At 37.4% G+C, this 13,832-nt stretch overlaps 1 protein-coding gene across 2 annotated transcripts in view; it reads right to left on the bottom strand.

The window, feature by feature from the left end:
* The window catches only part of Hecw (Hecw ubiquitin protein ligase), a 313,224-nt gene that overhangs the window by 101,237 nt on the left and 198,155 nt on the right, over positions 1–13,832 (bottom strand). For both annotated transcript variants that reach the window (XM_083120523.1, XM_083120524.1), the window contains 4 exons: positions 8,221–8,331; positions 6,306–6,494; positions 3,454–3,638; positions 2,369–2,508 (listed from right to left, as the gene is read on the bottom strand). In XM_083120523.1, the coding sequence (XP_082976649.1) occupies positions 2,369–2,508; positions 3,454–3,638; positions 6,306–6,494; positions 8,221–8,331 (625 nt within the window). The remainder of the gene's footprint in view (positions 1–2,368; positions 2,509–3,453; positions 3,639–6,305; positions 6,495–8,220; positions 8,332–13,832) is intronic.

Genomic DNA, 13,832 nt, shown 5'->3' with positions numbered 1-13,832 from the left:
TGACTCTTCCATTGAATCTTGGCCTGGCGCAGTCAGGCGGTGGCTTTTTGGGCTGAAAGCACACCCACCTCAAAGTCCAAAAGAGGGGTGTTTACTAATCTTTAAACAATTTCCTCAAACAGCATTTTCTAAAATACCTGTGTAATATACATGTATTACATGCAACATATTAAAAAAAAAAAGTATCAAGCAAAAATGCAAAGGATTATGAACAAAATATTTTGGCCACATGAAGCCTCCCACTACTACACTTTATATATATAACAAAAATGGCAAGTCAGGGTATTTGAGGGAAAAGTTAATTTCTTCTATGACTGCGGGGATAGGAAACTATTGTACACCCATCCCCTCTGGCATCATCAATGGTATATACATTATAATAATCTCTGTATTTTTTCCCACTAAGGGCCCCCCCAATACCATACTTGCAGGGGGGACACAGGAAACTTTGCTACGCCACTGAACACTCCCAAAGAACAGGGCAGAAATCGAACGTGCGATCTTTGGCAGAAAGATGCAGTGGAGACTAATTAATGTGCTTAAAAATTGATACCTAAGGTTCCACAGAATATAAGAAAGGAGGCTATTCAATGTGCACTGATTGTGGAAAAATTATTTCATCTTCTTGTACATTTTGAACAATATTTGGATATACTATTCAAACAATTACATGCAACAACAAGTTCCTGAGAGGATGGTGGCCCCAAATTAATAGAACATGAGTATTCCTTTCTCTACATTGATCAGCCCCAAAACATGAATTAGAGAAATAGTTTGGACAATTTAGTTATTTCTACCATATTAACTTCATGCTGGAGATGAAATAATAATGCTACAATAGCTTGGTTCTCTCAAGAGATTCTAGCTACTTTGGTGACCAACTTGCCAATATTGTTAGTTTTCAGAAAAGCATGTCCTCCATACACACATTAGATCCACTAATCTTGAGAGAAAATGCCTATGGCTCTGTACAAAATATATGTTTACCTAGGGCTGGCTTTGTTACTGTTTAAATATATATTGTCACACTTTGAAAAGCAAACAGTAGGGTTTTATTTTTCAGGAAGAAAGCTTCTGGTGTACCTTGTGAGTATGTTTCAATATTGCACAAATGATATTGATGAAACATTAATAACAAGACCTACTGAAAAAATACTGCATCATCTTTGTTATTGTGTTTATTTTAACGAGGCAGAAATTGATATAAAACAAGAAATACACTCTAGTCTTGTACATGAAAAAGGGTGCCACAGCCAGGGGTGTATCCAGAAAGTAGATTTGGGGGGGAGGGTCCAGCCAGGGGTGTCCATCCCCCTAGGCCAAGGTGCATCCCCCCTTATAATGGTACAAGGATAGTTAACTCGTTTATATATATATATATTATATATATATATATTTTCTTGGAATCGTAATTTCAGAATTTAATGTCTGTTGATACTTTTCAGAAGCAGTTTGAAATATTTGGCTGAACTATTCATTCATCTGAAATCTCCCAAAGTCTCTCAAACAGTCTGTGACGTTTCTTGGGTAAGAAAGAGCAGAAGCTAAATTGTGATTAGGGCTCTAAATATCTTGACAACCGTACAGTAAAACTGAAAACCTTTTCACACAGTACAATGAAGAAAGTCCCCTTTTCAACTGCAGCTAGAAGATCATTTGCTTAGGATGGTTTACTCCGACAGCTCCATTTAACTGAAGTCAGATTTTCAGCTGGTGTATCACTACCCAGTGTGAAACTTAAAAAAAAAATAGTGGAGGTTATTTTCAGAATCCACAACCAGTGCACCCAGAGAGAATTTTCTATACCTGCCACATCAAGCGTCTCATTGGAAAGTATGCTCAATCTACCATAGTATTTTTTAAAAAAGAAAGAAAGTTTAGGGAGGGGGGTCTGGACCTGCTGGACCCACCCCCTGGATATGCTCTTGGCCACAGCATGTAGTTGTGTACCATCAGGAAAAAAAAAAGCACAGCAAAAACATAAAATTATTCAGTTACAGGCAATACCACATGCTGAAGTAGATGGTCTAACATTTTGTAGTATTTACCATGAAAGAAAGCACTTCAAAGATGCAAAAAAAGAAGAACTATGTTGGGGTAAGTTATTTATAATGTCACGTGCAGTGCTCAAACTGAGGGAGGATGTGGAAAAGTTTTCGCAAAGCATCCCCCCACCCCAGATGTCTAATTGTCACCATGTTAAACCATAGGAGCATCTCCCCAACTAACCCCAAGTCTTGATGAAACATCCCCCCACCTAACATTTTCCGGTTCAAGTGCTGGCCATGTGTCTTCACAACATTGTTTCCTTCAGTGTATACACAACAATTCAAAATCAAGCAAAGAAAAAAATAGTTTCTACTCTTACTTTTGTGCCCTCTCCTGAATGGTTTTGACTGGAACGCTAACTCTTCCCAAATATCTGTTGACCAAAGGGCGACTCTTGGAAAACCTGTCTTTGACTTCTAAGTCAAGCATGTCTTGCGTGTATCCATAAAACCTGAAGACCTGCAAGTATTGACAATAGAGAGGTTGGTTGTATATTCCAGTCGATTGAACATCTAGTCCAAAGTATGTTTTTGTACCCACAATTCCTGTATACTTCAGTCCAATGTTAGAACCTTAACAATGTTGAGTTCATATATTAAACTTATTGAAGTTAAGTCTTGTAGTATACTGCCATGTATATTTTGCTTTGTCTTGAAACATATTAAAGATGCTTTATTTTACTTCTATACGTAACAGATTACTGTAACCGTTCCTTTATCCAAGGTCAAGGTACAAACTTCATTCTTCATTTGTAAAAAAACAGGTTCTGTTCTGAATTTAATCGAGTAATGCAAATAAACTAACAAATTTTATTTTTATAAAGTAACACATTGCCATTACAGTTATGTCTATAATTTAGACAACACAGTACTAGGGCTGAGCCGATAACACTTTGAACCGATATCGATGCTGATACTCACACCGATTCCCGCCAATACTGATACTTGAATATTGAAATAATTGAAAGTTGTTCAAAATATCGGGTGTGCAAGTATTACATGAATTACATGCATCAATTTACCATCACTTTTGCTTTAAAATATTGAAGAATTACATCAGATTATTAAATTACATGTTATGTTATTGCAAAATTAAGTTTTTTCACACGAAACTAGTGCAAAATAAAGATCAACTTCTAGTTTTGAATAATTTCCAAGGTTGTGCAGCATTTTTTGCGGAGTTCATGAAAGACCAAAATGTTGGGAAAGTATCGGCCAGTATCGGTAAATAAATTCCAACTGATACTTTCTGATACCAATACATCGGCATCGGTATTGGCTCAGCCCCACACAGTACTAATGCAATTACCAAAAAATAACATGTTACGAGCAGTACATTCCTCCACAAATCTTAATTAGATTTGGCATAAAGCTATCAAGCATTGTACATTTGTGGACTTCTTACCTGGCCTTCCCATGTAGGGTGCGTTGTTGCCTCTCTGACGCTGGTCCTTGTTTCCTGACCATGATGTGGAAGAAGCAAAATATCACCTCTGCTATCTTCCTCACAACTACCTGGACGGATCCGAAGCTTTACGTATGGATCAGGATTGAAGAAGACACCTCTCCTTAATCCTTTGGCAGAAATACCTAAAATGCAGACATTAAATAAGAAAAACCATGCAATGATTATGCCTCAAATATGAACTTCAAGGAAACATTATTATTTTTATTATTATTGGTGACAGTGATGACAGCAGTTGTACAGAGACACCTATTTCTTTCTTAAAATACTGCAAGGTCATAAATGCTGACTTGGGAGGATGGGGGGTGGAGTATTGCACTTTCTACCATCCCAAAACTGACAAAGAAAGACGTTAATCTTACCCCCCCCCCCTTTCCTCACACACACAAATATTTGCAGTTGGTTGGTGTTACTGTGCATGATGATTATAAAAACTAACATTTTTTTTAATGAGTAGCATTTCTTCTCAGGTGGGGGGCAGCAGAGCTTAAAGTGGAGGAAAGGTGGGGTGATGCTTTCCCCCAGTTAAGAGAATTCTCGTAAATCACCCCCAGTACTAGGATAATTTGCACAGGCACTTAATCTGCTGCACCCCTTGTCCATGTTTTCAAGCTACAATTTCAAAATTTGAATTATATGAAGCCTTCAGATATCTCTCTCTCCCTCTGCCTCTGTGGGCACCCTTCACTGTCATGGTTGCATTTAAAGGGGGTTAGGTTCACCCCCCCCCCCCCCTTGAAACTTCAAGCACAACTCATTTTCAACTGAAAATACTCTTACCATTGTCTCAATCGAAATATTCTTTCCAACCCTTTTAAATTTCCTCTGTGTTGTTGGATAAGATTTTAATTTTCCTTGACAAGAGTTCACACCCCCACCCCTAGTGGTTTGCATAGTACAGTGTGTACATAAACTCTGGACCCACTTTGAAAAATTTATTGTAGACAAAATGTTAGCACTATCGAGTAACAAAGTAGATTATTTTAAAGAGTAAAGTTGAATTTTTTTTTGTATTGTAGGTGTTTCTAGTAGTTCCATTTTCTGCCACTAGAGAGTACCAGATTCATCATGGCACTTTCTCAAACTGAGAAGGCCTTTTGTGTGCTACAATTTGAGAAATCAAAAAGTGCTACAGATGTCAAACAGAAATATAGTACCAAGTATGGGAAATAACCTCCTACCAGAAAGGCGATCCTCAATTGGTATCGAAAATTTGTTAACACTGGGTGCTTGTGTGCGAAGAAAGGAGGTGGTAGGCCAGGTGTGAGTGAAGGTGACATTGAATGAGTGAGAGAAGCATTTACGAGAAGTCCCACGAAATCTACACGCAGAGCGTCATCTGAGCTGGGTATGCCGGCAATGACTGTATGGAAGATTTTGAGCATGAAACCGTTCAGTTAATGCAAAAGTTATATCCCCAAGATAAAGACAGGCGATTTGATTTTTGCTGTGCATTGCAACAAAAAGATGGTGATTTTGTGAATACGCTAATTTTTAGTGACGAGGCTACATTTCATACAAGTGGGAAGGTGAATAGGCACAATTGTAGAATTTGGGGACTGGAAAACCCATATGCCATTGCGGAACATGAGCAAGATTCTCCAAAGGTTAACGTTTTTTGTGCTTTGTCTCGCCAAAAATTGTATGGCCCTTTCTTTTTTCCAGACCCAACTGTAACTGGGCAGTCGTTTCTTGAAATTTTACAGAATTGGTTAATACTGCTGTTGAACAATGATTCAGAAAACTATGTACTACAGTTAGACGGATCTCCTCCGCATTTTCACCATGCTGTTCAGGCATTTCTTAATGCAGAGCTTCCCAACTGCTGGATTGGTCGTGCAGGAAACGGTGACCAGTATGTGATGAAGTGGCCTCCTAGGTCCCCCGATTTTTTTTATGGGGATATGTGAAGAACCTTGTTTATGTCCCTCCTCTTCCATGTGATGTTGTGGAACTTAGCAGGAGAATTGAGCAAGCAACAGCCACAGTTACAGAGGACATGTTGAGCTGTGTTTGGCAGGAGTTTGATTACCATGTAGACATTTGTTGGGTCACTCACTGTTCCCACATAGAGCATTTGTAACCAAATTGCCCTGTCAAAAAAACTTTCCGGTACTCTCTACAATATTTTGTATTCCTGATAAATTTCATAGGTTGTTGCAAATAAATTATTCAAAGTGGGCACGGAGTTTATATACACACTTTATATAGATTTAACCTATATTCAGTTCCATAAAACACATGCATGTGTAGCAAGCACATAGTGACTACATACATATTGTTAAGTATAACACCAATTATGGGTGACAACACCCCCCCCCCCAAAAGAAGTTTTTTTCTGTCTATAGGCATGAAAATTGCGCTACTGATACATATTAAATGTTTGTGAAAATTGCACTTTTAGAACTTCAGTTTTTTATACATATGACTTAAATAGTACATTTTCTACTTTTATTAGGTAGGTCAACACTTAAAAAAATATCTAAATGTGGAAAGAAAGATTTATGGATTTGTTCAAATCAAACAATGTACCTAACCAACTGGATTGATTGATTTGCTTTATTTTACTTAACTTCTTGTGCCACTTTTGGTTAATTTGCAAAGATGGACGATGAGTGATGATATGATGAAATTGATGAATGGACACTCACAAACATCCATGCCCAGGCCAGGATTCGAACCTGGGACCCCTGGCATCCTAGCATGATGTGCTAACCACTCCATCACGGGGGCCGGCTAACCAACTGGAATTAACAGGAATGTATTATAAACTGTAAGCAAGATGCACTCACCAGAAACTCGAAAGTTAACAAGATTAACAGGTTTTTCAAAGTCGGATGAAACAACAGGAAGATTTCCTTCCTCATCTGAGCTTTCAGTCTGTGCTGCAGCGAGACCTCGAATCATAGATATGGGATCGGAACTGGCCAAACAAGTTGCATTGTGCCCACTGTAGTAACGAAAACATAACTTCTGGCAATCTGCAAAGAAACAGTTAATGTTTGAAAGTCCATATTTTATAAATTATAGACTAGAAAAGGTGGGAAGCTTTGAATACCTGGGAAACAAAATTGGAGAGGAGGTAAAGAGTGAGAAATTAAGAGGAGTGGGTAAGTTGGCACAAACTTCTACAAAGAGGTGAAGGATGTGATTTACAACAAAGAGGTATTGCTAAAGTGTAATCAAGTCCTGAAAATATGGATTGTATCCCAATTATAAGAATGTACAGTTCAGACTTTGATAATGAGTAAATAAAACGAGGATAAGATTTGATTTATTTCTGTTCTGATCCCTACAGATCTATGATGCATATTATAAGTACACTACAATCAAAATAAATTATCGAGATAACAATATTACAGTACCACATACAATTAAGATACAAAACAACATACATAAAACAATGAACTGTGAATTATGGAGATATTTAGTGTGAACAAAACATTGAATCAGTATAAAAATAACTCAAAGCTAATAGAATGTACTGTAATTTAAGTGTCCCTTAAGTTTTCAAAAACAGTTCTTCAATAAATACATTTAATCTCTCTTATTTTTTTTTTTAATGCTACATTTCCATGTTTTGGGAGAGTTTACTGTATGCATAGTGCCTACATAAGCTTGTTTAGGACCTTTGTCACATAGTGGAAGCTAAGGTGCCGCAGTGTATAATTGGAATGACAAGATGATGCATCATGAAAATGGAAGGAGCAAGAAATTATGAAACAGAACAAAGCAGACGTGAATGAGGTGGTATGGCATATATGACGATGATGGAGGATAGCCTACCAAAGATGTATGAAATGAAGAAGGAAGGTATAGTGAAACCACAAGCAAAAAAGCCTGCGCAGATGCACGACTCCTGTGCACCGTACTCCCACGTGGAGGAGAGGGGCAGTGTGGAGCATGCTTCCTTATGGCTCGAGTTGAACGAAAGAAGGGGGAGGTACACGGAGACATTCGCCGAAAGTTCTTTTGCTGGTGGTCGCTCTATAAGATATGTAGACCAGAGAGAAGAAGGAAAGAGCTAATTATGAAAAAATTAAGGAATGATGAGAAATATGGAATTAGCGACATGGAAGGGTTTGACATCAATGCTCTGGAGAAGATAAAGAGTATTTCTTAAAGTGTGTTTTGAATAAAAAACATTGGTATAAATGGTATTTCTATGCTCTATATTTTCTTACTATTTTTAATTTAATGTACGTATTTAATAATAAAAATCCTCTTATTGCTGGAGAACATACTAATGCATCCTTCCAAGTGCATACAGTGAAGGACACTATGGATCAATGCCACTGGGACACTACAGGTCAATGGAGTCGTTAGAACCCAGAAGTGATGTGTGACTGTACAATCTAAAGATATGTAAACTCTTATGTCTTACACATCTTGATCACAAAACAGTGTGAAGGAGATTTTGGACTCTACTCTTTTTTTAGCAATTTTTTTAATTTTTCTTGTAATTTTCTTGCAACTTTTATTAAATAAAGTTGTTACAACTCCTGAAATCTGCTTTCAATATCTGAGCAGCTACATAAAAAAAATTTGGGTTGCAATCATGAATTGCTACAAATATAATAATCCTTACTCCTCACAGTATGTTTTTTATTGCTCTTTGGCAGAGCACACAACATTCTCTCAACTAACACTGCTCACAATATTCTCTGATGCAAGCAACAATCAATTCCTTAACAAGTAACCAATTACCTGGAAGAGGAAGAGGTTGGGCGAGATCCAGAAGCCAGAGGGTTTGGCCCTCTTGACTGCCAACCACCCCTTGGCTTCGAAAATCAAGGAACTTGTAGGGATCGGTCTCATCTGGAAAGACAAAAACAGAAAGTTTTCTTATTTTAAATGAATATAATATACCACTGAGTAAATTGATTCAGACTCCATAAAATAACAATAATAATATTTCATAATCATAAACATACATAATCCACTTAAAATATATGAAACTTTTCAAACTCCTAATTTATATTAATACTAACATAGAACTACCAATATATGACATGACTTGTTCTGGAATCCAGAATAAGTAAGGTCATTCACACAATTGTAAATTTAATATTATGTGTTATTACAACTTAAGATTTTGTATTATTGTAAACATGTATGAACGAATAAAACACACACAAGAACGGGGAAACCTGTAATTCTGAGGTAGCTGTGGCCAAAGTTCATATTACAGACATGAAATTAGGCTGGTGGCAGAAGTTCGCGCTGTTGCCACGTCGGGGCACAACACTGTGTATTCGGAGGTTTAAGAGATTGTAAGATCTCGTTGTACAGTTGGTCTTGTAATCCATGTGATACACATGGCCGTATTTAGAGGGGGGGGTTTCTAGGGTTCAAACCCCTCCCGAAACTTCTGACATGTTGGATTAATGGAAGTTCAGAAACCAAAATCTGTAACAAATTTTCAATTTTTTTTTCGAAGCATCACAAAAATACATGGAGACAATGTTGAAACGATCGAGCTAGAATTTTCAAACATTTGGAATTCTTAAACTTGAGTGAAACAGGATTTATTCTCAGAATCGTAACCAACCCGCGACCCCTCCATTTTCACTTCTGCTGTCATCTTTCCAGTGTTGTTCCTGCGTCACAAGGAATATAGACTGAAGATTCCCTTATGATTGTCCCAAAATTCCCTTTCCAGCTTTTAAATTTCCTGTCCGATAAAGTCGAAAATCCCCCTTGATTCAAACCTAGGATCTCCAGTTTCGTAGCACATTACGTTCGCGATTGAGGTTACAATCCATGCACCAGGCCAAGTTTTTAAAAATAATAACTGCTTCCACACTTTTCAAAATTCCAAAAATGTAATTTTAAAGTTAAACAACAAAAACTTTATGACTAAAATTTCCATCTAACTTTTAAAGCTTTTTCTTGAAGGTGTCTAAAGTTTAATGACGAAGTATAATAATTGTGCATTTCAGTACACACTGTATGAAACGTAAAAAAACAAAAATAAACTTGTGCTGGATATTCACTCATCTGCTGGATTGAGTAAGCCCCCCTCAAGGATATAACAATAATATAATAATAATTATTATTAGTATTATTATGGAATAAAATTGTTTTATTATTATGAAATTTTAATAATTATTGTACAATTATTGTTATTATTTCTATTATTCAAATTTCTGGTGACGCCCATGGGAACAATTATGAATGAAACCCCCCCTCCGAAACTTTTTCCTGCCTACGGCCGTGGTGATACAAACTGACAGTATTTGCTCGAAAGGTCAGGGATCACACAAAAGTGTTCTGGAGAGTGGTCAGTCTGACGCTCGAACTAGGCAAGAGCTTGACGTTGCCACACAGTGCGCGGGAACCAGCGATTTTGTACCGCTCTCGTTTTGCTTTTTTCATACGTGGCACCAGCTCAAATTGCCCAGCCGCCTATTTTCATGGCCGTGCGTTTATGGCATCAGGCCCCGCAGTACAAGATCAGTAATCGGTTAGTTCGTATGAACTTTCCAGCCTGATCATTACCAGTGCGTAGTTAGAGATCGGTTAGTTCCTTGAACTCTCCAGCCTAATTATTGCCTATTTTTGTGGGAGCAGGAAAAGGTTTATTATCCATTTTGCCTTGACTCATCTCACTCAACAGGTCGCTAGGTGCCGTGGCTTGCCGCGAGTTGATAGCTTCCTGGAGATGAGGCCTTGCTCGAAAAGGTTTATTATCCACTGGCATCAGGCCCCGCGGATACCCCTGAATTCATGCGGGTGGAGGCGGGCCTTTTCAGGGAATTTCTTTATTTCAAATGAATATACCTTTAAAATCAGAAATGTTTCGCTAAGAAACAACGTCGAATGAAGGAAATGATGGTAAAAGAGACAAAATATATTGGAGTGACTGCAAAAGAAATCCTCCCATTGTCATACTCCTCCTTCACCCCCCAAACACACACACACACGATGTTCCTTCCGGGGCATACCATTGCCGCAAGATTTCGATCCTTGCATTGCTTTTCTACTGCCCTATTTAACTGGAAGAGTTCATGACGTGGATGGAAAGAACTAACCGTGACTTATCAACATGGAGACAGAACAAAGTTATACATATCGCTAGAACCGACAGCTATAAAATGCATGTTGCTAAAACTTGTAGAGCAACTACCATCTAAAAGAAAGGCAATCTTTATTGCACTACAATTTCACAGACTGACGCCTGCGAGTCTTCGTTGCTTAGATGATTACGATAAAGAAGTTGTACACTTCAAGTGCCACCGGTTCGTTATCATGTCGACAGAACCAGTGTCAGGTAATGAGTGGCAATCACCCGACATGATCCACGCATAGGCAAGTTGCCGTGTCCAACGACAAGTGGACGACCTTGGCAGTACGCAGGTAACGCGGTACACGAAGAAAGTTCTTCAGAATGAAGTGAGTAATCTCGATGAACGTTGAGCAAATTGTGATCGAAATTTTAAGCGATGAGACTGTGGACTGATGCATCCGTTCCCGCCTTTACGGGTGAGGTCAACTTCCTACGAAGGGCAGCGCCATCTATGACGCGACTGGTTTGCTGTCAAAAGTCAAGATAGCGATTTTTCAAGGGTTCTCTCTTTGCCTGACGGGTAAAGCTGCAATCTCGAATGTCAAATGTTATTACTTTCTTATTTGGAAACTATCGCTCAATTTTAGGCGTCATGGAGTAATTGTCATTTACACTTAACGTTAATTGACATACGTAGAGAGTATGTTGATAAAACTGCTAATTAAAATCTCTTTTTGATGCTATTTCGCCGCTTTATAGATGGACGCCCGGGAATGAACCCCTCTAAATCAGATACTGAGAATTGCAACTTGCAAGATACATACCACAGGGAACCAAGGTCGTATTTAGGGGGGTTCATGGGTCCGGGCCCCTCCGAAAGACTTACTAAGTACTAAAATTAAATAATGAAAAGAATAAAATAACATAATATTAAATAGGTAATGGAAATATACTTGTTGTTTAATCTAGGGCTATTTTATATCCGCCGAACTAATTGGTAGGCAAGCATTATATTGTGAGCATACGACTTTGAAAGACGGTACCAAAGAATCGTTATGCAATATCTATTACTACTTATAATATTATGCATAACATATTAACAGGAACTTTACTTTTCACCAACTGGATCTAACATTCTATTTTTGATATTCAATAAATATTCAATTCTGTATCTATTTGACATTAATTTCCTTGCCGGCCATTTTCTTTTTACAAATTTTGCCGACCTTAGCTATACGTGCTGTTATATCACTATCCTTATGCAGTCTTTTTACTATTCATGTAATAAAAATATAACATTAATTAATTTGAATATTTTAATTAATACTATTATAATTATTTTGAATTGATATAATTATTTTAATTTAAAATTATTATTATTATTATTTTGAGCCACTTGATTCGAACCTAGATATGTGCCTGCAGAGAACGTAACACAATAACATACATCCACATATAGAGGGGGCGTTGTCCAAGTTTCCATCTGGGAGTTCTGGTTCTCAAGAAACCTTTGTCATTGACTTTCCAATAGAAAAGAGTTTCGCAACGTCTGCAATACGCGTTACACATTTTGCCTAACTGCAAAGCGTTTTGAGGTTGCTTCAGATTCCAAGTTTTTCTTTCCTTGTTGATGTATCTGAACTCGTTATTCTACACTCATCGCGACGATGAAGGGTCAAACACAATAACACCGCCATTTACTTAACATACACATGTTTCCATAGTCTACTGGCGTGTTCTGAAAACAGGAATTATGAAATCGAATACCGCAGAATACTCGCGGTAGTTGTTATAACTTTCCATCGACGAAAATATACACCGAATAATTAAAGAAATCTAGTTCACATTGAGAACACACAAATCAGGTAAGCATTCAAAGAGATACTTGCCTGATTTCGGTTCACACTACAACAATATTGCGACCCTGCGGTGGTATTTTAAGGAGGGATGAGGGAGAATGTCTTCTCTTTGCGTACAGCATCCCTTCCTGCCTGCAAATTGTAGCAATCAGGGAGTGAATGTTTCATAAATAAAACGCCAATACTTACAAAGGAGTTTCTAGAATCCCCCAACTAGAAATTATTTTAAAAAAACTTATTGGAAATAATTATGGTTGACATTCGAAATGAATTTTCTGACTGCGTCATTAACAGCGGCCGTCGCTTCGAAATGATGATGAGAGTGGTCCAATGACTCTTGAAGATACAAATCGTTTAAAAGTGATGTTTACAAACACATTTATCTAGGCTGCACTTTGCAATCCCAATTCAGAAATGTTCTTGTGCCCCTGGTCACGGACACTTCTGGGTTGTAACAATCCGTTTGAAACCTCATAGTACCGTTGCAACCCGGAAGTGTCTGTGACCATACCTACAAAAAGCCATCTCAAGGCCGGTCTGGGACGGTACAATATAGAGAAAATGTGGTGCAAGCCTTGAAAGAACTGAGAGAGAAAGCCAACCGAAAATCGAATAATTCTTCAAAGCTGTGAATATTTCCTTGCAAGACTTGTTTAGCGCTCGAGTTTGTGGATGAATTATCTTCACGAGTAGGCAGTTCGAGTATTTCAGGCGTTCTGGTCTGGGTCCGCTGTTTGGATAGCATATAAGCTTTGAAATAAAAATTTCCCAAAATAAGAAATTTCTTCCATTCCTGTTAACCTCCCCAAGAATGTAATTCTGCACAATTGAAGAACACAGTGCAGTACATAAGCGAGGAACAACTTTTTCTGAACTGAAACGGGAGTATGCTTTGTGATGTCAGAAATGATCTGGGATGAAGCAGTCGCGAGAGTTAAAAACATACCGGACAGGCATGTATCTAGAAATATGTTTGGAGGGGGGGGAGTCCGAACCAAGTGTCTCAAAATAATAATAATGTTTAAACAAAAATAATAATTATAATAAATTAATTAAAATATTTAAATTAACATCATATTTGTATTACATAAATAGGTAAAAGGACGGTGTAAGAAGTGATATAACAGCACATATTTATTATTTACAAAAAATGAAATGCCCTGGCAAAGAAATTAATGTCAAATAGACAAAGAATTGAATATTTATTAAATATATAAAAAAGGTTGTTAGATCCGTTGACGAAAAGTTAAGTTACTGGCGTATTTTATGAATGTTACGTTATAAGTAGTAATAAATCTTGCATAAATCTACTTTGCCACTATCATATACGTATAATCCTTGCCTTCCAATAAGTTTGGCGGAAATTAATAAACATCGAGTAAAGAACAAGTATATTTTCATTATATAATTTTAGTTATTTTATTATTTCATTGATTTTATTATTTAATTTT

The sequence above is a fragment of the Lepisma saccharinum genome, chromosome 4 (assembly GCF_977018435.1).
Source record: "Lepisma saccharinum chromosome 4, izLepSacc3.1, whole genome shotgun sequence".
In the NCBI taxonomy this organism is placed as follows: Eukaryota; Metazoa; Arthropoda; class Insecta; order Zygentoma; family Lepismatidae; genus Lepisma; species Lepisma saccharinum.
This window is presented reverse-complemented; position numbering and strand designations above follow the sequence as displayed.